The sequence below is a fragment of the Merops nubicus genome, unplaced genomic scaffold, assembly GCF_000691845.1.
Source record: "Merops nubicus isolate BGI_N331 unplaced genomic scaffold, ASM69184v1 scaffold9733, whole genome shotgun sequence".
Lineage (NCBI taxonomy): Eukaryota > Metazoa > Chordata > Aves > Coraciiformes > Meropidae > Merops > Merops nubicus.
The window spans coordinates 3,980-28,815 of record NW_008599545.1 but is presented as its reverse complement, the minus strand read 5'-3'; the positions used below and the strand labels follow the sequence as shown (position 1 = coordinate 28,815).

General features: G+C 35.8%; 1 protein-coding gene across 1 annotated transcript in view; it reads left to right on the top strand.

Annotated features, from left to right (window-relative positions):
• DARS (aspartyl-tRNA synthetase) overlaps window positions 1-24,625 on the top strand; it is a 39,073-nt gene extending 14,448 nt beyond the window's left edge. The window contains exons 4-15 of the mRNA XM_008937421.1: window positions 5,277-5,379; window positions 6,600-6,680; window positions 7,101-7,160; window positions 14,283-14,394; window positions 16,362-16,496; window positions 17,662-17,809; window positions 18,782-18,928; window positions 19,948-19,990; window positions 20,733-20,813; window positions 21,462-21,573; window positions 22,500-22,571; window positions 23,989-24,625. Coding sequence (XP_008935669.1) covers window positions 5,277-5,379; window positions 6,600-6,680; window positions 7,101-7,160; window positions 14,283-14,394; window positions 16,362-16,496; window positions 17,662-17,809; window positions 18,782-18,928; window positions 19,948-19,990; window positions 20,733-20,813; window positions 21,462-21,573; window positions 22,500-22,571; window positions 23,989-24,080 — 1,186 coding nt within the window. The 3' untranslated portion in view covers window positions 24,081-24,625. The remainder of the gene's footprint in view (window positions 1-5,276; window positions 5,380-6,599; window positions 6,681-7,100; window positions 7,161-14,282; window positions 14,395-16,361; window positions 16,497-17,661; window positions 17,810-18,781; window positions 18,929-19,947; window positions 19,991-20,732; window positions 20,814-21,461; window positions 21,574-22,499; window positions 22,572-23,988) is intronic.
• Window positions 24,626-24,836: the final 211 nt, after the last annotated feature.

Below are 24,836 nucleotides of genomic sequence, written 5' to 3'. Positions count from 1 at the left end.
TGCAGAAATATCTCCTTTAGCCATTTCTGTTCAGTTTTTAGATCAATGGTCTGGAAGAAAATGTCAAATTGCAGCTGTTGAGTTTGCTGGTGAGACAGAAATGGGAATGGTAAGCTAGGCACTAGGAGTGTATAGTAACCAGGGTTCATTTAGAATAATCACTTTGCTCTTTGGTGTGAAGTTGTACCTTTGTGATCATTACTTTACATCTTGTGTATGTTCAGGACGAGTATGTAGGAAAGTAAGTGATAAGAAATGTGAGATCATGATAGATAACTGACTTGACAGGAGTCCATGCAGTTCTCTTACCTAGTATGCTAGGAGATCTCTTGAGTTTTGGAAAAGAAGAATAAAGTGCAATTAATGAAGTATATGCCAGTCATTAGACCATTTCTGGAGTATTTTGTCCACTTTTGCTGTCTTTGTGTCTGAATATGTCAATTTGGAAAAGGTTGCAAGTGAAGCTGCAGATCAAATGATACGTGGTCATGCAAATCTGCCTTCCTGTGAGACTTAAGAAAACTCTATTCTATCCAAGAGAAGCTAGTAAGTCACTTAAATCTCAGTCTAATGGTACCTATGCAAGAATGTTTTCTGCCAATGGAGGGTTCTTTACTATGCAGATACAAAGGTATGACAAGATAAGATGAGCAGATGGTGAAGCTGTGTAAATTTGGAAGGACAATAAGGTAGATTTTTTTTTCCAGTGAAAATTATTGGAAATGTGTAGTGGGTTTGTTACTTAAAATCTTTTAAAGAAGCTAGGCTTCTTTTTTTTTCCCAGAAGATATCCAGGTGTTAGAATGTTGGTGTAGGAAACAGATTGTTCTATTTTTAGAATGAAGAGAATACAAACAGTTGTTTACCTGGCTTTCATGTAGATGCCAGTTAGCTCCCTTTTCAGAGAGCTTAATGGACACTGACTGGATTTGTGCAGACAGTATTACAGTTGCTATTGTATAAAATGTATATTTTATATAGTATAGTATAAAACTTGCAACTATTTACAAAGTGAATATTTTTTCAGAATAAACTGTTGCCTTCAGCTTTCACTGACATTGAGTAAAAGGATCATTGATTATTAGGTTTTATAACAATTATTTAATATTTTTAGATTTAATAATGTATCAATAAAATAATTTGTGCAGTCTGCTTGGAGAACACAGTGTTGAAGGAAAAACAAGAAAATGTCAGAAAACATATAATGCTGCCATTGATTAAAACATTTTCTTCTAAAGGTCTATAAGCGACCAAATTATTTCCAGTTCCTCAGACTTTTGATCAAGAAAATGTTGATTGTGATTCACTTAGGGGGGCCCAGATGCAGTTCATCTTGCAACATGGAGCTGTTGATGAAAGATGTTGCCATACAGGCTGCAATAATGCAATCCTGTGGTTAAAAGAGAAAGTTGGCTAATAGACAGGCAGATAATTAAGAGGGGCATAAGGCATCTAGTGGACATTTTAGTAACTATAATCTTCATTTTTTGAAAGGAATGTTACATATAAAGAAACAGTTTGCTGTACAGAAGAACATTTTTAGCATTGGATTTTATGAATCTATTACTGAAATAGCTTCTTCAAGGATTAAACAACATGAAGATGTCATCTCTTTTTTCTTAATATATCACGCATCCAAATGTAGTTTCTAGTCCTTCATAATATTAATTACAGATAGAAATATTGGTGTCTTTAATGGAAATGGTGATAGCTGTGGCATGCTTTTCTGCTGCTACTTAACTTTTTTTTTTGGTCTGTTTGGGGATTTCTGGTACCCAGGGGAATTTTATAAAAAAATCACCTAGATGACTTTATGCTGCTGCTGCAGAGAACCCTTTGCTGTAGTTACCCATTGCTGTAGTTAACCAGCATTTTATTAAAGTATCTTGTTTCTTGTTGTGACTTTAACTGAAGTTACCATTTTGGTAACTTTCTTGGAATTACCTGTTGAGATCAAAGCAGCACCTTCTAGGTTTCTGTGGTTTATATTTGATGCACTGTGTTAGGGACTTAAGATTTTTCCAGCAATAGGTCTTGCTGAGCACAGTTCAAACAGAAGTGAAAACATGAGCTTTTACTTCTATACCAGATCAGATATGTAGTCTGAATGAGCAAAAGCATATCTTCTAATTATCAAATGGTAGTCTGGAGTAAATGATGAACATTTGTAAATAGAAAGGTAGTCATATGCAGTAGAAGACTTGGTAGTGCTTTTGTGTGCCCTGGCAATTATATGCATATTTGGATGCAGGGATCTACACAGTAGGAACTGAGTTGAAATATATTGTAAAGTTATGGCAAATTTAGTGACTAAGGGATGTTACAGTTGTAACTTTTAACAGTGTTCCAGGCCAATAAACATACTGTTTTAATTGTGCTTCCAGTGGAGAGAGAATGAAAATGCCCATTTAATCACAAGTGCAAAGTTTTAAAATTCCCCTATGGGAGTTTGCAAAGCAAAATTACAGTGATGTAAAAGTCAGTTGCTTCATGTGTTTTTAAACTAATACCATTTGCACATCTCAAATTCCATGTGAGTTCTGATCAAAGCTCTGTAATGACTTTGCTAACAGCAGTTCTCAGCCATGGGATCAGTAATCTGATTATGAATCCATCAGATAACACATTTACACTTAACATTCTCTCCTTCACAGTGCAGAGAATTTGCTTCAGTCAGTTTGACATTACTTTTATTTTCAGTTCTTAGTGAGAAGGCTTTTATGGAGCAGGTTTTCAATGAAGACACTGCTATTCATATCATTACTAGTATGTTCTGGGCATTTACCAAAAAGTTGACATGAAAAAGGAAGCAGGAAAAATAGAGGAGGGCTCTCGAGGGGAAAAAAAAAAGTTAGCATAAGAGTAAAACTTTTATTCTTTTAAATGTTCACTTACTTGGAAAAGTAAAGGGAATTTATAGTTATGCCTAATACTATTTTAGCATGATATATTCTCTGCGTTTCTTGTCATCATGTTCTCTTGCATACATCCAAAGTATTGTATTGCTACTTCAGTCTTTTTAAGGAGTCTTAAACAGAATAATTTGTGAGAAAGCATACTTCTCAGCACTTAGTGTCATTTTGCCTTGTCTTTCTTAAACTTGTTGTCTCTGCTTAAATAATGGAGATGAATGGAGGCTCTCCCTTAACTAAATTAATTCTTATTTAAAGCCTACTGTTGACCTCTGCTTTGTACCAATTTAGTCATTTGTTCATTATACTGATTTGAGCAATTGCAGCTCTTTTAAGGTGTAAATGTACCAGAAAAAACATACTATTCACAAATTTTATGCAGTATGTGGAATTACCTAGTCGTTAAGCAAGTCAGGCATATGAAGCACTGTGGTCTGTATAACTTTTTAGAGCAGCTGCCAATGAGTTCTATAACCTGAAAGCATTACCATCAAAGAAATAGTGTAATCAACTAAAATGCTCAAATTTGACTTATTCTAGTTAATTGTAACTTACTTACAGGGATTTTTTTATGTTGATGCTTGAATTTTCCACCGTTATTCTAATATCATCAAAATTCTCAACGTTCTGATTATTGTTATTCAAAAGTGCTGTTGGATTACTTAAATGTGAACTTGGCTTGATAACACTGAAAAGTTTGTTCCAGGTTAGACCAAAGATCTACCTCGCTTTGATTAGGGCTGATATGGATGCTTCAGGAATAGTAGAAGGCAGGGCAAGCAAGCAGTCATATCTGGTAACGCTTGGTGATTTGCATCTCAGCTGCTTCTGGGTCACACTACGTGGGCTTTGTCAGAAAGCTAAGTTTCCCTCATCAGCTAAAAAGATAAATTTAATTGTTTAGTCAGGCAAATCCTACTTTAAAAATGTGAGAGAATTACTAATACCAAACTATTTCTGAAGAGAAACTTCTCAATCCTAATAAGTTTCTCTTTTTTTTTTTTTTTTTTTTTTTCCCCTGTAGCTGTACAAAAAGACTGTAGGTCTAGAATACCTAGGTTTTGTTCACAGCTCTTCACACTTTGGGCAGTGCTAGATAAGCAGATGCAGATGCAAATGATTAAGACTATAGTTACCACCAGGAATAGCTTGTACCTGCTTGTACTCTGTCCTTACCTCCTTTAACTGGGCTTACAGCCCCTCAGTAATTCCTCCTGTGCATATAAATATTTATCTTACTACCCTCCAACTTACCTGTATGGGATTTGTGTGTTGGGTTTTTTGGGACATGGAGAGGGGTCTTACTGAAAAAAAAGCCAGCCTTGTAAACTTGAAGATTGTTAGTTGCTCTTTGCTTTACTGAGATGAGTAGTGGCCAGCTTGTCCGATGACATCCTTGCTCACCTCTTATTATTTGCAGTTCAGTTGTGGGCCTGCTACTTTGCTGCTTTCCAAGGGCTTATGTGATCAAGTGATGTACATAAAGAGCTTTCCAGTCTTCTCAGGAATGGCTGAGAAGTTAATAGTAACAAAGTTAATTTCCTTTTATTTAATAAGAAAGAAAGAAATATTTTCTGGTATGTGGCCGTTTGTAAGCAGGCTAGTAAAGAGACAGTGAAAATGTATTTCCAGTGGGGGTGAGATTATCTATAGAAAATTACTGGGTTTAAGTCCAGTATCTTAAATATCTAAATAAAGTCTGCTCATACAGATGATTTTCTCACCTATGATTCTTGAGGTTTTTGTTATTGCTTGCTTATAGTACACATACTTTATATCATTTTTGGAAGACTTTCAAGATGTTATATGGTGTTCTAATGTACTATTAGTGACTGGTAGTGGAGAGCAATTAAGATGTTCCCTGTCATAGAGAAATGACTTACAAGCATCTTGCATCTTTCAGTAACAAGTCATGTAGTTTAAACAAGCTCAATCAGTTTTGATTTTCCCCTCCAGTTCTAGGACTTCCTTTCAGTTTGTTGTTCTGCTGGTGAAGACACATCTTTCAGATAACTGCATCAGCTGACACATACAAGAGTGTACGTGGCCTAGAGAAAGAACTGTGCCACTTGTCAGTTCATGTATACACACACAAAGAATGAGCGAGCACTGCGACGAATCACAGTTCTTCCCCTCCCAAGTCTTCCATCCTAGTTTGAGTTTGTTGTGGCTGGGAATATTTTAGCAAAGCCCTTCATTACTCAGTTATTGTCTGTATAATAAGCAGCTTCATTATATCCATAACACTGTTCTGTTGTTCTGACAGTCCACAGAGTGCATGGAGTGTCGTAGTGCTCAGTACCAAGTCTGGTGCAGTTTGCAGTGAAATTTAGTATAAGCCTCTTATCCTATCTTTATTGGCAGCATCAACAAAGAGAGCATTGTGGATGTGGAAGGCGTTGTGAGAAAAGCACATCAGAAAATCGGAAGTTGTACTCAGCAAGATGTTGAGCTTCATGTTCAAAGGGTAAATTTTTGACCAAATTGAGCACTGGTTAATTGTTTGAGAGGTGATCTGTCTAGGCTGTCTGTCTGTCTACATATAGAAACTTTATCAGCAAGCAGTTCCATACAAGAGAAATAAACTGCTGTAAACTACAAATTTCAGTGTATCGTAAGTAAACATGAAATAATTTTGGTTTTAAGGTATTTGATTTTTAGAATTTCCTATTTTTATCTGACATCTGAATTGCAGTACCAAGTAAAAGAAAGTATCTCAATAGAATAATTTGGCTACAGATGTTTGTAATTGTAGTTTTTGATTCTTAACTGGAGCAGATGCTGTAATAAAAAGTCTGTTTAAGTGCAAGTCAGAAGTTTCTTCTTTATTAGAAAGTAATCAACTTCCCTTTAGTACTTCCCAGTGGAATGGAACACATAACTCTCAGCAAAAGTAAAGCATTGGCTCAACAGTATGGAAGCTCTTGAAATGTACAGTTCCTGTAGCTTGTGCTTTAGGGCTGGAGGAAGTGCAACTTTATAATTTGTTTAAATAGAAAGCATATTTAAACCTTTATGTAATGTCCTTTCCTTCTATAGGTTTTCAGCCAAACTATGGCTACAATACAGCTGAAGCACAGTCTCCTCAAGAGTAGAGTACAATGTCTGTTATAGCAGTAAGGCAAATTTAGCTAACAGTGTTGGGGAAAATATGAAGATTATCATATGCTTGATTTTTCTGAAAGAATACCAAATTCATTGCACCTATGACTGGACTGTGAGGCAAGGCGGTTTTAGTTCTCTAATTGTATTTTAGATATCTCATAAATTTTCAATCTGAAATAGCTCTTTCAGATACAATCAGATGCTAAGTAAAATAATACATTAACAACAAAAAGAGCAGGATGATCTTGCTGGAATCAGAACCTAAAACTCTGTGAAATCTAGTAGTTTCAGACCTGCCATTCGTGCAAATAGGCTTGTCCCTCAGGCAGTATGTACTTGCTAAACTCAGTGCTTCCCAGAAGAAAAAAAAATTAATTTTAAGAAAGAAAATAAGAAATAAACACTTCCAGTATTGTCATGAGAATGCACCCACATATCTCAAGTACTGGAGTAAAATCACAGTCTTAGAGCTAACAGCCTATGCAAACACTGTTTCAAATCTATGCCAGAAATATCCTTTTGTAAGTCACACCTCTCTTTAAGCTGAGTCTCATGCTATTTCTGTTCCTGTCTCAATTTCAGATCTATGTGATCAGTTTAGCTGAACCTCGATTGCCCTTACAGCTGGATGATGCTGTTCGGCCAGAAGTGGAAGGAGAGGAGGTGAAAACTTTGCATCCTCAAATACTTTTTATTGTCTTTGTAGTTGAACAAAAGCATGACTGCCAGGCAACTTCCATAATACAGTGATTCAGGGTGGTTGTTAGGCTTGCATTTTACTTCCTTTGTCTTATCCAGATCTGTATTAGAAATCTCTGTAGCTTTGATGTCTGCTGAACTTCAGTAGAAGGTCAAAACCAGAGGGTTTGCAGTCTTGTGTGTCATAGCTGGGTTCTAGCTCTGAGAGAAGTTACACCTTAAGCTTTGCTGTGCTGTCAATTTGCTGTATATTCTTTGTAGAAAGGACTAGAAATTCTGCTGAACTTAGAAGTAGCCTTTAGCTTTTAGCCAAAGAATTTTTTTTTTTTTTCCCCCTTTCTGGGGGTGTATGTGTTCATTATGTATTTTTGTACAACTGTTTAGGATGGAAGAGCTACTGTAAACCAAGATACAAGACTGGACAACAGAGTCATTGATTTGAGGGTAAGGAATGTGCTGTGTTTCATGCTTGCCTGTAAGTGTTTATTCTTCACATTGCTAATCCATGAAGCGGTAAAAGTCATGGATTTGATGGAAGTGTATTGTTGGCCAGAGGAAAAATAAACAACATATTTTTCTATTTGTGAGTGGCATTGTGAAAACACACGGGTTTTAATCCTAAATGTTCCCCTTTCCTGACATTAATCAAAGAACACATATTAGTAGTTTAAAGGTGAACATTTAGGATTTGACATGTGGCCATGTACATCTGGGCTTTTTTATTTACAAAAGTCAAAGGTGACTGAACAGGGACATTTTAGAAAGATTTCTTTTCAAATGTAGTCTTCGATACCCAAAAACTTTAGTAAGAGCTCAGTTTTGAAGTAGAAGATGGAAGTTTTGAATTTAATGTGTAATGGAGGTGCTGTAATGCGTGTCACACAAGTGAAATTGCACCAGGCCATGATGCCAATCTCATTCTCTTTTTCTTCCACAGCATACTTTTTTTTTTTTTAAACACCTTTCTTCATCCAGGTCATAGAGACACAGCCTTCTGTGGAGTCATATATCTCCCAAATATTTATTCTTTCTGATTAGCAGCAGAACACCATCTGCTAAATCACTTACAGAATTTTTCTTCTTTTTTAATGAAAGAGCAACTAACAGCAAGTGCATAGGTGACTAACCATTCACATTGACATGAGGCTTTCTGGTCTTTTCCCTTATTTGTCTCTGCACAGTAAAATTTTAATTGACTTTTCACTGAATGAAGAGTGTGCTTAACTCATTGTTATGGTGTATCTAGCACTGCCTTCAGAGTTCCAATAATGGCAGTTTCTGAGTAACCCAGTCTGTGGACCTGGGAAATAAGTCAGTCATTTACTGGAAAATTTGGAAGAGTTCTGGCACTGAGATGCTTAAAGCCTTTGAACATCTCATCTCTTTATTTCAGCAGCTAAAACTACATGTGTAAATTGTTTTACTTAGACCAAAGTTAAAGGTTTTCACTCAACCTTATGTGTAATACTGAACAACTTCAATTTGTGATTACTTTTCAGGATACTCAGTACCTTGTCCTGTTTGTTTCTTCATTTGTGTCTTAAATTAAGCTTTTGATGAGAAGAATTTTATTCTAATGGTTGAAAGTGAAGATCATTTAAAGGACCATCAACTTATGGTAGTGGTAAGGCAGTGTACTAAATTGAAGGGAGGACTCTGGGATGCTCAAAGTGCAAGTTTTACTTGAACTTCTGGTGCTGAAGAAAAATATTCAACAGCACTCCAGAAAAAGTTAAGTCCATTAAATTAATTAAATACCTACATAAAAAACTTGGAAGAGCCATGAACCCCAAAGAGAACAGAGAAATAATCCAAAGGGAAGTAACAATTAAGATTAGTAGCTGAAAATAATAGCATGAAAGAATCCTTGGCTGTAAGTCAGATGTATCTGGATGTAATGTGGCCACAGCTTTCCCTTGATTAGGTTTAGGTATCTGTCTTGCCTTCCTCCTATGTGTGGGAAGAGTTTCTGTCTCTGTGTCATATTTACGTGTATCTTTCCTATGCTTTTCTAAAGGGAGAGCTGAATAGGCAAAAAAGGTATTTAATGGAGAAAGGGGAAATCCCAGTGAGAATACTTGTGCTTATATATGTGCACATCTGAAGCACAGATTTGCAGTGGATTCACAAGAGCAGGGACACAAAGGCAGCTGGACCTTCAAAATAGCTGGAAAAAAAAAAGTCATCCAAAACGTAGTAACTGAGCCCCTAGTGTTTCAAATGCACTACATAAGTAGACATGTTCTAAGGATGAATAGAAGACAAGATGTGTTAAAAGCTCAGAGAGATATCTGAAACCAATGTTGGCCACTGCTCTTCCTTTACCTTCTCCTTCTAGGAAAACCAATCAAGGCCAGCAGAGAAGAAATGTTTAACAGAGTAGTTCTAACAAAGGTGCTCTGATGATCTGTTCCTGCAAGTGTGGGAGGAAGTCCAACCACAGATATCTGTACTGCCTAGTTCTGGTTTCCTCAGTGCCCCAGTTTTTTAAGGAAGAAGGAGGTCATCAAACATCAAGACTAGAGATACTATTTTTTTTGGAGGAAGATTTAAAAAACTAAATGCATACATCTTGGCTAGATTCAGACTGAAAAAGTCCTCATTATGAAGCTGAAATTATTTTGTCCATTTAAATACAGTCTTTAAAGTAGTTAAGTAGTTTAATTTTAAATAGCAATTAACCAATGAATCTATTGGATAGGGCCAAATGGTAATAAAGTGGAGCTGTGAAACTCAGTTATTGCATGAATGAGAGGTACTGGCTTTCCAATAATAGCATCATTCCATCCAGCTATGATGTATACCAAGGAGAGATGGATTATGATGCAATAGAAGTGGTTCAATTAAGAATAAGGAAATTACATTAGAGACATAATATATGCAAAGTATTCTCAAAGATAGCAAGACTGCCATTCTTGTGTGCATGTGAAATTGGACTGAGTAGTGCACTGTATTTTTAACGATTTTGATTGCTGACAAAGATCTCCCGAAGGCATCTGGTAGGGTTTTTTTTCTTTTGAGGTTAGGAATGGAAAGAACTTAAATGCCAAGATCCCAAGCTATTACTGTAGTTGTTCTGATGTATGGAGGGAAAAGATGATTATTTAGGGTGGAGGGGTTTTAAAAATCCTATCCAAGGAATGGCGACTGAGGAAGAACAAATCTGTTCCTGATGGGTTAACTCATGAAGTACAGATTACACACTTGTGGAGCAGAAAAATTAGGGCTGTAGAGACAAGAGAGCTGGTGAGAAAAGAGAAGAGTCTTTGTACAGACCAGGTTTTCTTTCACATAAGCACAGGTGACCATGAGGAAACCACTCGACCTAAGTATCTATTTTTCATCATACTTTAATGAATGTCAAAACAATTGATTCTAAAGATGTTTACTTTACCATTGCTTTACTGGAACTATTAAAAAAGGCAAATTTGAGCACTGATTGTCTTTGTAAATCATTACCTTTCTGCTGTTCTTAAGTTTAACTAACGTATTCAGTGATGTGTACACTTTCCATGTCTGTAAAATCACCTAAAGAAGCCATATTTCATTAAGATCTGTGGTTGGTGAAAAACAATGAAAAAAAGACATGTGAATCACAGATTTTTTGGGTTTTGCTTCTTAGTTTGTCTTCGTCTGAAGAAAAAAAAAAATCAATTCAGGTTAATCCAGTTTTAACAATAGATCTGATTGATGTCCTTGCTCTGGCTTATTTTTTATGTCCAGTAGGATTTTTGTCTTAAAAGTATCTATTTTTGACTTGAGTAGCACACATTTTGCAGTTTTGATGCTATAAATGTATCTGCTAATGCACAGCTCATTGAGACCAAAACACAGTCTTTTTAGACTCAGTATTATCCTGTTTAAACTGCTTAGGGTAGAGCAGAAACATTAGACTGTATCTTTAGTAGTTTATGGGTGTCAGACTATGTTACATCAAACTGTACACTGATCTTAATGCAGGTGGTTTTTTTTTTTTTTCAGAATACTTGATTACTTCAAGCTTGTGTTGAATTCAATTTACTCATTGTGAAAGCTGTGTTTTTGACTGAATTCAAGCTGTTATGAACAAGTAGAAGTAGTTTAGTGTATTGTGAGTAGTGAAGACATAACACGGTCCCAGTCATTTAGACAACAAACTTCATGTTTGTGTCTTCTTATACTGTAAGCAACATTGAAATTTGAATAAAAGCTGATGTTAATCACTTTAGGGTTTAAAAAATTGCTATTTAACATAAATCCTGCTTCCTAGCAAGATCTTATTTTCTCACATATCTAGTAGAGGAATTGCAAAAATATTTACATTGTTTTCCCTTTTTATTTAGCCTAGTTTATGTATTTAGTGATTGTTCATGGTGGAGGATAGGTGGTTACAGCAGGCAAACAGAAAAGCAAGACTGAGGTGGGAGTGGAACAAATTCTACAGCTGATGTGAGAATAAAAAGAAAAGTTGACAACTTTGCACCCCTGTGCCTCCATAGCACCTCTTTGAGATATGATCATAAAAGGTGTTAACTGCCCTCAATTTGACTGAAATACATTTGTTGGTCTCTGGCAATTTACATGGCTGTTACTCTAACACTGCATCTAGTGCTGAATGAAACATCATAGTTTTTTTTATAATCTTTCATATGATGTTAAAACATAGTCTGTTCTATTATTCTTAATATTTTCCCCTGTGACATTTAAGTAATAAACACAGGGGTGAAATTAGAGTAAGGTTGTGGCTGAAACTCATATTTCAGCATTGTGGGCTAAATCCTTTCTCTGCTGTCTGTAAGAAAGGTGATTATTAAAAATAATGGTTTTTTTCCCTCTAAAATCAACTCTGCAGACAGAGTTAAAAGATTAACACTGTTAACTGCAACAACATTTAAGTGGCATAAGTTTGGTTTGCTTAACTCTGTCCTTGCCGTAGTCTTAGATAAGTTAGTTTGTCAATATGTAGGTAGAAGAGTCCATATTAAACACTACAGGAAAAGAATGGCTTGGCAAAATCTCTTAAGATGAAGGTAAAATATCAATTGATTTTGACAGCTGTCTGTCTTTAGTTTGCTGTGTGTACCTGCATGTGGTAGCTCAAATGATAACTGTGCTATCTACCCTGGTACCAAACATGGTAATATACATAGGAGCGTCTCAGTTAAAGACAGTGTAACAGCTTGAATTATTTTCTTTACATAAATTCACTTTTGGTACTAAACATTATACAAAGGATGTAATTAAATCTGAGAAGCTTTGCTCCATGTGTAGATACAAAATCATCTTTAAAATCTTTGGAAAGTTGTAGTGGTATGTAAGACTTTTGAGGTCATCCATTTGATTCCATTGCACGTTGACAGTTGCAGTTCTTCAGGAGCTTATCTCAAATGTCTTGTTGGTCTGTTTAATTCAGACTGCAGTATCACGAATTCTTAACAGTTATCCTTGTTGGCAGTCTGTGAATGAATGGTCACTGAAACTCAACTACCTTTGGTAGAAAGAAGAGTGGTCTTGTCAGATCTAATTAGAGGTACAGAGAATCGCTGCTTGTTCTTTCCTTGGTCTGTAGTTAAATGAAAGGTTCAGTGTCCAGACTTGTGAATTTGGCTACTTTCACAAATGATATTTTGTAAGCGTAATTTGTCATTATAACTGGGATTAGGAAGGCAGAGTCTGCTCTGCATCCTCACTAAAGCCAGGAGGAGCTACTACCTGACAAACTATTGTTGTTAGTGGAGAACTCTAACAGTTATTGACTGGCTGTGCTTCTGTGCACACTTTTAGGTCAGACCAAGTAATTGCTTTCAGATTGGGTTTAGCAACCATTTTTCTTTTTCATAGGACTCCATGACTTAGGACTGCATTCTTACCTGCTGTGGCATGAAACTGGTTGTGGTTCATCAGAAGGGTAGAGGAAGCATTGTTACTATCCTGCTCTAAATAAATGTTACACATTTTGTCTCATAGCATTTTTAGAAATTTGTCCTGTTTATCAAAACCTGTACTGGTAAACCCAAATGTGATTTTTAAGTTATCTCTTGGAAAATGCCCTTCCCTTTCTAAGCAGGAGATGGTTAAGAAAAAAAAAAATCCCTTTGAATCATCCCAGTGCTTTGATGTAACACTGCAAAATTATGCCCAGAACTCAGGCAGAGTCTTCACATATGTCTGATTCTGGGAGACCCATGTGAAAAAGGTGAAAAAGTTTGAGGGTACTTTTCTTAACTGTTGCTCAAAACCTCATTTCCTTCATTTTGAAAGTAGTGGGAGTAGTGGCTGTGGTTAATGCTCTCAGACAGTGAGAGCTGCTAGCTATTATTTACTGGGCTCAACTACTTACGCTCCTGAGATGTTTTATCAGTCAGCTAAAATTGGAAATACCTCCAAATTACTAAGATGTGCAATATTATCACAGTTCTCTCTTGTGTGCGTTTTTTTTTTTTTTCTTTTCAGTAAAATTATACCTTTACCTTGCAGAGATGATGGATGTAGCTTTATTTCAACGTCTCTACTGTCTGGCTCTAAATTTGGGTGCTTATATAATTTGTTTTGGTTGGGGGTTTTGTTTTGTGGTTTGGTAGGAGTCATGTGAAAAAGTCCACAAGGCTCTTCTTACCCTAACTGAAAAGCTCTGGGTACCTTTCAAAAAGAAGTAAACAGAGCTGTGATGCAGATTGTTGTAAAGAACTGTTCTCCTAGTTGTTTGCAAGAATTTGTTAGATTTTCTATACCCTTGCTAACTGCCAGGTCTGAGAAGCTGCAAGCACAAAATCAGATATGGGTTCAGTGCTGACGTATTGCAATGTTTTCATCGTTCTCTAAGGGTTTGGTTTTTTTTAATTCATGCTGGAGCCCGAGAGTGTCAGAGGAACATTTAGTGTGGGTAGTTGCTAACCAGAGCAGGAGCTTAACTGTGTCACGTACATAAACAAAAAGAAAATTATCAATTCAGCTACATCTACGTTTGTTTTCAGCTAAGTGTACTTTTGGAATAAATTTTCAAAAGACAGAACTGCTGTTCATATCAAGTGTTATGTGGATTGTTTTAAATCCTGGGAGTTTTGACCTTGGTTTTGGGATGTTTTTGTGACAGTGTTGTACGTGGCTAACACATGACTGTGTTTTTACATGAAAAACATTGTATTTGGTAGCTTTTAATAGACAAACATTTCTACGTTATGTAAGTTCCTGAGGACTTTGCTTTTATTATGCGCTGTGTATTATTACTGCAGCTGTTCTAGTTCAGTGTGCTGAAAGCTTTTTAATAGTCAGTGTTTTTATTCCATTTCTTACTATAAATCCTTTATTTGCAGAAGCACATCTCATAAGTCAGTGAATCTTTAAATGCAGAATTAACTATAGTGCCTTCTTTGTAACTGAATATGCCATAAATTGAACTGACAAGTTTCTCTTGTTTTCTTTGCTGTTTTTTTATGTAATAAACAGTTATCAATTTGCACTTTTCTCTATTCAGGCAAATAGAATGATCATGTGTTCCTAGGAGAAGAGATTCATCCTTCTCTGTTCAGAAAAAGTAACAGAGTCAGGACAAACTAACTTAGGATTCCTTATTTTGTCTTCTTACAGACCTCCACTAGCCAAGCAATCTTCTGCCTTCAGTCTGGCATTTGTCAGCTTTTCCGAGAAACTCTCATTCACAAGGGCTTTGTGGAAATTCAGACTCCCAAAATCATTTCAGGTATTGTATATGTGAACCAGCAGCTGCAGCTCTGCTTCTTTCACAGTGGCTCAGCATACTGATCTGCCAAAAATTTAGTATGCTTTTATTTAAAAAAGCTGAAGTTCCATTTCCAATTTAGATGCAACATAGCAAACTTCTTCTATCACGTATCAAAGCTGTTCTTTACTTTTCTCCTGACTTTGGATGTTAAAAGAATGACAAGACAAATACTATATATACATGATCTATGTATTCTGCAGTGCATTTGAAGTTTTAATTTGGTTAAGTACAGATGTTTGATCATATGGCATTGTTCTTCAGATCAGCGTTCTCAAATGTTGAGCATTGTTAGTTCTGTTCCCAGTATAAAAAAAAAACTCACTCTAATTTAGATTTAAAGCAGCTTCCATCATAAAAAAGTTACAACAAACATCATGGTGCAGAAGATGATGCTGTTATAAACAATATGTCACTTCTTTAGAAACTAGCATATGGCTGAATAGAAGGTGGTAGATCATTTTTCTGAGTGTGGCATAACAGCTTCTGCCCAACTAAAAGTCTGGAAATGTAGATTTTGCTTCTAGTTCTGTTGTTGATCTGCTGTATTATTTTCATTAAATTACTTGATTTTACTGATGGATGTTTTTCTTCCATCTTATTGTTCTTTGAGGTATTGTTGATGTTGCTAAGACATATGGCATGGAGAATGTAGGGCAGAATATTTATATTATTCTCATTGCCTGTACATTCATTATACTCAGGCATTTTTCTTATTGAATTTCATACTCCTGTATTTATATTTTTGAAGACAGCTCTTGACTGAGTTTTTAAAAAGGGCTTTTTTACCAAAATACCTGTCAGCAAATATTCTTTCAACATGGAAAGTATTGTTGAACTGTAAGATTAGGTAGGTTTTTTTCTTACAGAGGCAGCTGAAACATCATGAAGTACTCAAGACTCCCAAGTAGTTAATTTACGTAGGACCTTTGAGGAAGTGTGCTATTCTTACTGTGCAGTGTACCATTGAAAGCAAGCAAGCAAGCATCCTACTGTTTGAATGAGATCATATTTTGTAAAAATAACTAAGTTAAGTTGATGCAATCCTACTAAACTTCAGATTTAAATATCATAGCTGTTCTAAGCTTTGATATTTTATCTGTATTTAAAAAAAAAAAACCTGTAAATATTTACAGCATTTTTAGAGGGAGTAGTAGTAAAAGAAACTAATCTCAGCAGAATGGTTAGTAAAAATAATTAGTACTTAGAGTTATCTTAATATTAGAACTTTCAAAGGTTCTTAACTAGTATTTCATTCTGGCATGCTTTTGTTAGCAAGTTAGGCAACTGTAACTCTCATATCACACACTGAGAAATGGAAAGGTGAAGTGACTCAGCTGAGAGTTTTGGTTGGCTGTTTGCAGTAAGGGTTTCAAATTAATGTTTCTTGGTTCCTGTTCTCTCAAGGTAACCTTCTATGAAAACTGCTTCAAACTGAGAAAAAGTTTTATACCTTGGGCAGATGTCTTCTGGTAAATCTAGTTTTGGCTCTGAGAGATATTTATGTCTTCAGTTAGAGAGGATGGTCCTGGCAGAACAGGATACGCGCTTTGGTCTCTGCCTCTGCAGTTAACCCCTGGAGGCCTACGTCACTGGCAGATGGTTTCCAGGGAAATGCTGGGTTGCAAGTAGAGGTGGTGGTACAAGCGTGCATTCTACACTGTTCTCACTCTAAGGTGAAGGACAGTTGGGAATAGTAACATTTTAAACTGCCCCAGTTAAATTTTCAGATTTGCTAGACAATGTTGTGTGATAGTTCTGAGCTGCAAAACTTCCCTTAGCATTAATGGATACAAATGTATCTTTTTCCTCTAATATGCTTTGAAGAAAAATCTCCTTCTGCTCTCTGAAAGTAAGACCAATATTATACCTCTGATTTATTTTTTACATTTTTATTTTAATAATTACTGCAAGCATTTGCTTTTCAGCTGCCAGTGAAGGAGGAGCCAATGTGTTTACTGTATCATACTTCAAAAGCAGTGCCTACCTGGCTCAGTCCCCACAGCTGTACAAGCAGATGTGTATATGTGCTGACTTTGAGAAGGTTTTTTGCGTTGGGCCAGGTAAGAAAAGCATGGGTTAATTCAAAGTGTGGAGTGATGGCTTTTTGCAGCTGTGGTGCAAATAAGATAATGCACATGCTGGAAGCTTCGAATGGTTTCACTTAATATTTAGTTTCACTTACCAACCCCAAATTTCAGTTGGGGGCACTAATTACAGTGAAGTTGACAAAGAAGTTGCTGGAACAAAACTAAAATGCTGAAATAAGGGTGGAGTACTCTTCTCCAGTGCCTGCTGTTCTGTGTGGAGAAAGAATTGAGTTGCATTGGAGATAGATAATCTGATGAAGTTGGTAAAACATGGAACAACACTGTGATTACTGATGCTATAGTTTTCTATTAACCATGCCCAGAAGTTGCCTTGATGCCCTTAGTTGCCCAGTAGTAAGCAGTTAAAATAGGCAATCTAGGTTTTATGTACTTCAGCCTGCATGTTAATATATACTTAACCCTTGCTTTTCTATATGTACCAAACAAATTTATTTAGAAAACACATACTTTTAACTGGGCTGTCATAAATAATAAAAAAATAATAATTTCCAGTCTCATGCTCTCAGTTTCCCAAAAGCTGATAGGACATGGCCTCTTTAAGTGGTAATACAGACCTCAAAAACAGGTTTATAGATACCTAAGCTGGAAATATTGAAAAACAAGTCAGTAACAGCTTACAAAATGAAAAAGGTTCAAATAATTCAGAAGATCTTAAATTTCTTGTTAATTACTAACAAATGAGTTATGGTTTTTTAGGAAGACTTATTTATATTAGACTCATATATCTGAAAAAAAAACCCAAACACAGAACATAGGTGCACAAGTCCTTTTCCTCTGCAAAAGGCAGTTTTCAAATCTGAAAATTCTTGTGTGCCTCAAAGCTTGTCTGTTTTTTCCATCTCTGTCTGTTGGTCTAGCAAGAGGAACTGCCTCCCTGCAAGTCCTGTCTTGTGCCCTTTGAGCTCCACAGCTACAGTAATGTGTCACTGTTGTTATAAATGATGCTCTGAGGCAGCTAGTTTTCTTCTTTTTTTTTTTTTTTTTTTCAGTGAGAATTGTCATGTCTAAAGACAGCATTTTCTGCCTGATCCAAATACTGATGTGATTGTCAGTGTTATTTTTCAAAACGGAATGATAGTTTCAGGTCAGTTAGAATTTCTGTTGTTTAATTTTACAGTATTTAGAGCTGAGGACTCCAATACTCACAGACACCTGACTGAGTTTGTTGGTCTGGATATTGAAATGGCTTTTAACTATCACTATCATGAAGTGGTAGATGAGATTGCAGATACCTTGGTGCAGATATTCAAGGGACTTCGGGAAAGGTAACGACAGCATTTTCCATTTCATGAGCGACTTTGTTTGTTTGAGATCTCTTGCACTGTGGTATGAAATAGGTGAGCATGTTAACCTCAGCTTGTCAGATAACCATTAGTAATCTGATTGACAATCAAACTTCAAAACAAACATTTTTGCTTTGCTCTTAACTGTGTCTTTGTGCCTGACTTGTAAAGTTTCCTCAAGCCATAGGCCAGTAAAGCATTTTTAGCCCAAGTCACATCTCTAAGAGTATGCTAGTTTGCACTAAGAAAATTTGTTTACTGTTGAATGGACTTCGTAACAGAAATGATCCATCCTTCATTTCAAACGTCCTTCATTATGTGCCAATACAGGTAGACTGATTGTTCTATTTTGAAATTAATCTTAATATTACTATCTAAGAAAGATTTCTGAATCAAATTTCTTGTAACAGCCTGCATCTCTGCCATGAGAGGAGCAAAGATTATTTTCATTATTCACAGTCTAACTCATTAAAATGCCAGGCCAGAAGTTTAGGAAGTGGTTTTCATTTGCTTACAAATTAGACTGTCTTGCCAGCAGAAAAGCAAATCATTTCATCTGTCTAGAAGGAAATTTCTCTTTTATATTTCAAATAGGATATTACTCAAATCAAAGAAAAACCCAGGTAAATATTACAAATCAAAGGGATGATTTCTTGATGTCTTTACTGTGAAAATTTGACCTACTCAATTATTTCTTAAAAAAGGAATAAACCAGAAGTAGTAGTAAAATATTAACATGAATATAATTGAAGCAGATGCATTAACTTACGTGAAGCATTTCATTAGGATTATACAGAATTTCTGTAGAAGTGGCTTTAAAACATTTTTATTATGTTGCAAGAGGGACCTCTTGTGGCAAAATTGTTACCATTGCAAAAGCATTATTAGATACAAGAATAGTACATGTCTTTATTGTTTTGTATTTGTTTTCTGTTCTTCTTTCCTCATATCTAGATTCCAAACTGAAATTCAGACAGTGAACAAGCAGTTCCCATGTGAGCCATTTAAGTTTTTGGAGCCAACTCTGAGGCTGGAATACCGTGAAGCTGTGGCCATGCTTAGAGAGGCTGGTGTTGAGATGGGTGATGAAGAAGACCTGAGGTACTTGGCAGTACACAAATGTAAGAGAGTCTTGTGAAGGTGATAGTAAAGTGTCAGTTTTGTACTGTGCAACTGACAGCCCTCAAGAAGGAACAAGCTTTTCGAGGAATAAACAGTACTTCTATCCAGATCCCTTGACGGATAAATGAATGGATATGAAAGTAGTCCTTTCTTTTAATGTAGACTTTATGTACAAGCTCTGAAATCCAAAACAAAATAACTTAAAACATAAAGTGAGAGTAACTTGAACCTTCTAAGGATAAGAAGCATTTGTGGGTTTTTTTGACTAAACCAGATTCCTCAGTCTTGAGGTCTTTCTTTTCAGTAACACCTTCCCATTTCTTATTTCTACCTCTCTGGGAAATGATTAAGCAAACATGATTGCATTCCCATTCATTTACTGAAAGCTGGGTTTAATTAACTGATTATATATATACTTTTTTTAAAGATACTTAATAAAATAAAATTTAAAAATCTGCTCTTTCCTGTAATGTATCCAGAACCAAAAGGATAATGTGTGATTTTACAGTTAAATGATCTGTCTGTCAAAGGAGTTTCAATCGTAAGAGTTTGATAGAACATAATAATTTCCTCAGCAACTGCTTATGGTGATTCTCACTTATTGTGCTTAAGAAGAAATGGCTGCACAAGCTATATGGCAATAGGAAATAGAGTGCACAATTATTCAGTAATCAGAATATGGTGATTAGGATGTAGCTCTATTAAGAGCAAGAATCTTTAGATAACAGTTAATTTAAGGGACTTCTAGAACCAATACAAAATATTAAGGAACAGAAATAAGGATACTTAATTTCTGCCTGCACAATCCAAAATATTCAGAAACAAATACGAGATATTCTAAAGGGCAGGGCGGAGCAAATTTCTAACTTGAAATCTTTTTAGCCTTATGAAGTATATAATCCATCCAAGTTTAAATCACTTAGCTCTAATGGTAATCTTTTGTAAGATTTAAATGCAATCTTACATTTCAAATCTCATTTAAACGTAATCTTTTTCAGCACACCTAATGAAAAGCTTTTGGGACGCCTGGTAAAGGAAAAGGTAACAATTATTTTGGAATCAACAGATTTGTCATTGAATATGAAACCAAATGTCTTGAAGTCATTGGGTTGGTATAAATGCCTATTTCATGTCAAATAACTTTTTACACACTTACTGAGAATGGAGTATCTCAGAACACGCAGAAGTTGTGAAGAGTTTGTGAATAGCATAAGCATTTTTTAATTATCTGACTGCATTCCCATTTTGATAGTGCGTATTTAATCTACTGACACATTTGTCTTTATAATTAATAAGCTGTTTGAGATCATTTTCACTCTTTTATTTCTGTCATGAAATGAGTACACCAAACAGGATAGTATGTTCCAAACCCAGTTCTTATGTTTATTAAAAAAAAAAACAAAACAAAGCAACTACCCCCCCAAAAAAACAACAACAAAAACCCAAACAAACAAAAACAAACAAACAAACAAAAAAATACGAGATTCTTACTAAATCTATAGGAAAAGATGAGATCTTTGGCAAAAAATAAGTACCTGTTTCTGCAGCAAGACGTTTTACTGCTAAACATTTGTAAGTTTACACTAGAAGTAGTATTGGAAAAATGAAAAACAATACACAACTTTTATTGATAACTATCATTTTTTACTGTCAAATTTGTGGAAAGTTATTGGCAGATCTTTTTTATTTTACTTCAAGGATTCACTGGTTGTGTCTTCCTCCTGTAATTTGTTCTTTATATCATTTTCTCTTATACTAACTCTCTTCAATTACCTTCTTTCAGTATGATACAGACTTCTATATTCTTGACAAATATCCTCTTGCTGTGAGGCCTTTCTATACAATGCCAGACCCAGTAAACCCTGTAAGTAAAATTCTTTGTCGCTGTTTTTTGTTTTTGTTTTCGTTTTTGTTTTTTTAGTTTAAATTATTTCATGTAGGGATAACTTGACAAAGTGAACTATATATTATGTGCTGTTATAATTAGTACTTTGATAATAAGATAAGGTCAGTGTTACATGACTTGTAAAACATTACAGTTATTCTTCACTGGTGAAGATATACCATAAAGAAATAAATCTAGCTAAAATTGGGAGAGCGTTATGAAGAGATCTCCATGGTCAGAGCACTGCTGCCATTAGTGTAAAGAAACAAAAACATTCTTCAGGGCAACAAAGACTTTAACAGAAAATATGCTTTTTTAACATTGTTAGAAATTCCCCAGTTTATTCCTAAATCCAGGATAAGTATCTTCAGAGTATCTTTTGCTGGGATAACAGCATGCAAGCGTAGTGGTTGTTCAAAGGGTATGTGGATGAACTTCAGTTTTGTGAATCAGCTCCCCTCTAACGAGAGGAGCCAGAGGGCTGTAATTCCCAGGCAGACTCTGGACACACGTCACTCTTACTGCACCACTTTGGATATCACAGGTGAAGTTACTGAGAGGTACATATTTGCCACCTAAGGACAGAAAAAATGTAGGGAGTAAATAAACTCATCTTTGTTTTTCCAGAAAAACTCTAACTCTTATGATATGTTCATGAGAGGGGAAGAGATCTTGTCTGGAGCTCAGAGAATTCACGATCCTCAGCTGCTGACAGAAAGAGCCCAGCATCACGGCATCGGTAACGAGTCAAACAACATGAAGCTGAGTTTAAGAGAATATAATTCATGATGGGGTTTGTTTCCTCTCGAGGAAGATTTTCAGACAATTTGTGATGTGGGAGTAGTGCTGAAATCACAGTACCGTTTCATTCTTAACATTAATCCATCTAATTCTGTTTAACCATTTGAATGTAGAGTGGTGGCATTAAGAAACTAGTTTGTTTCCCAGCAACACCTTGATGACAAGGAATTGTTTCTGAGGATTTTAGAGAGAATGTAATGCAGGAAATGCCTTCAACAGATTGAGGGTAGACAAACGTCTCATTCAGTCATGTCTCTCTCTACTCTCACAAACTTTTTACAGAATACTCTAGCAGAGGCTTTGTTGGCTGTCCTTTTTAAATCTGGAACTGAGAGCAAATAAGCAAGAAGTGTCTGCTGATGAAATTTAAAAAAGACTCAATAGGGACAAGGCCAGCTAATAGTAGAAGGGGAAAAGAGTAAATCAGGTGGAGATCACGAGGGTAAAATCTACATTAAAATTATGCTTTCACAGTGAAAGGCAAAGTGAAGTGGCAGGTAGGCAGCAGGGATAAGAGTATTAGGGAAATGGAAAAATAGTTCTTAAATCTTCGCTCTCACACTGCAGTTTATTCAAGAAGTCACCATTTTCCATAAGTTACAGTGAACAGCTGGGCCTAGCTCTTACTCAGTTACTGAATTTCTTCCCTCATTAAGTTATTTAACAACATTATAAAACAAAACTGTTACAGCCATGGTTTCTTGGTAGTCCTGGATAACTTATCTGTTTAATGAGTAAAACCCCACTGTTAGTTTGTGGGTTAAATTTGTAAATTTTTTTTGTTGTGTTTGCAGTATATAGTCACTTGTATGTTTGGCTTGGGTTTCATTAAGCAGGTAAGAAACCTATCTTTTTCCTCTCTAGATCTGGAGAAAATAAAGGCTTATATCGATTCCTTTCGTTTTGGTGCACCGCCACACGCAGGGGGTGGAATAGGTAAGTGTCTGCATTTTTTATTCGGTGTTGGCCTGAGCTTAATTTAAACTGCTCAGTCTCAAGCAGGGTTCAGTATAAAATTCAGAATAGTAGCCCTGTTAGGTAAATGTGTGGGGCTGTTTATCCTGGAGAATTTAAGGAGGGAAGCTAAAATGTAAGAATCATCATAAAATAAAAAGGCACAGTCTGGAAAGTTTAAAAATTAGGTGATCACAAGAAAAAAATGCCGATTTATTAGCCAGGCACATCACTTTCAAATTTAAACCAATGAGGAAGTTTTAAGGCATCAGGAAAATACTGTATTCTGCATGTATTTGTCATAGCCTACTAATACTAGAAGCCACCAGTCTCTTAGTGCATTTGATGAAGCTGTTCTGCAGTGAGAAGACATAAGTGATTCCTTCTGTCTTATTTGGTGATTTGACTGAATGTCATTGACCAGTTTGGCTGATGCTAATTGCTTCAAGAAAGGTATCGAGGATTCTTGTCTTGGGTGTACTTTACATGTTAAAATGAATAAAGATAGGCTTTAGGCATCTTAATGATAACAATTTAGAGTTATGCACATTGCTTTCATTAGCAGGATGAAATCCGCTCATGCATATGGAAACAGGACATTTTGTAGGTCCTGCTCAATAAACACAATGGTTTCTTTGATTGAGTCTTTCTACATTTGCCTTAGTTATGTAAAGTATATTTAGTACATTCTCAGCATGTTCTCAGAACAGCTTCCTAATTATGACTTCAGTAAATGTGTTAGGTCTGTGATACGCTATTGAGACAATATTGATACCATTGTAGCCCTACAGATTAGGAAGTCCTTCCATGTTCCACAGTATACACATAACCTCCAAGATTTCAGGAAGAAAAAACACAGTAACCAGTGAAATGTTTATTATAATAAAGATAGCAGCAGGTAGTTACATGGCTATGTACTGCAGAATCTATGGTTTTGTACTGTACAGGGTTTGGGATAGACGTGCCCAAGTGTAGATTTTTACTCTAGTTGCTTATGGCACTTTAATGTCTCTAACTCTGAAGCTGTTAAGACTGGTTTGGACTATACTTCTGTTATGTATTTGAGATACAGTTGTCCCAATTACCCACCTCCCATTCCAGTTTTCTGCACCTTCTTTCTTGAGAAGTCCAAAGTGATTTAGCTCAGGGTTGAGTCTCTAGTACCACGGCGTATCGAGACACGTTCCAAGCGAAGCTGGAATCGTGGCAGAAGGCACTACGTAAAATCCCTCACTTTTGGTCCTCACTCCTTTCTGTAGCTGGACGTGCTAATGGAAATGTCTCTGGCTTTGGTCACACTGCTGTGTGCGACTGGCTGTAGTTGTAAAGTACCTTTAGCTTCTTAAGAGTTTCCAGCTAAAGGCTGACTATACTGATGGTTTTTTTTCATTCGTTGTAGGGCTGGAAAGAGTAACCATGCTGTACCTAGGGCTGCATAATGTTCGTCAAACTTCCATGTTCCCACGGGATCCCAAACGACTGACGCCCTGACTGCAGCCCCTGTTGAAAGTTTGAGATGATTTGCCCTGCAAATATGAGATGATTGCAAGTGTATTCCCTGCTACCGATGAACCTGTATTGATTTGAGCATTATAATATGCAATAAAACCACAAAGAACTTCTCATTTACTAAAGTGCCACAATACTTCTTTTTTATTCTTAGTTGTTTATTTAAAAGAAAATATTTTAAGAGATCAAGACTATTTGTATTGGCAACTGTGCACATTTTTAATGAAAATGTGATACTTTGAGTTAGTATTCTAGTGTCACATTATATAGTATCATGTTTCTAAACACTCTAATAAATTATGCAATAAAAATTCTGCATTTTTAACTTGTATCAGCAAGATTGAATATTCTGAAATAAGGAATTGGCTCAAAACTAAAATAACCAGATGCTTACAATTTGAAAATCAGGAGGAAAACAGCCAGTTGTTAATTTACATGAGCCTTGGGTAGAGAAGCAGGTGAGAACACTCTTAACAAAAAGTATTCGTATGAAATTGTGAAAGCAGATTGCAATAAATCTCTCAAAGTGAATTAGATGCAATGTCTGTCTTTCTGTTTTCTGCTTTGTATCCTCACAAGACAATCATGAATAATGAGCGCTGGGTTGTTCTCTTGTTTTTTTTTAAACAATGCAGTAACTGCCTAAATTTATTAACAATCTTCTTCCCTTGTTTTTTGAAGTTGTATACAAGCAAAAGGCCTGCTCTTTATTTTATGTTATTATTTGAAAATGGATAG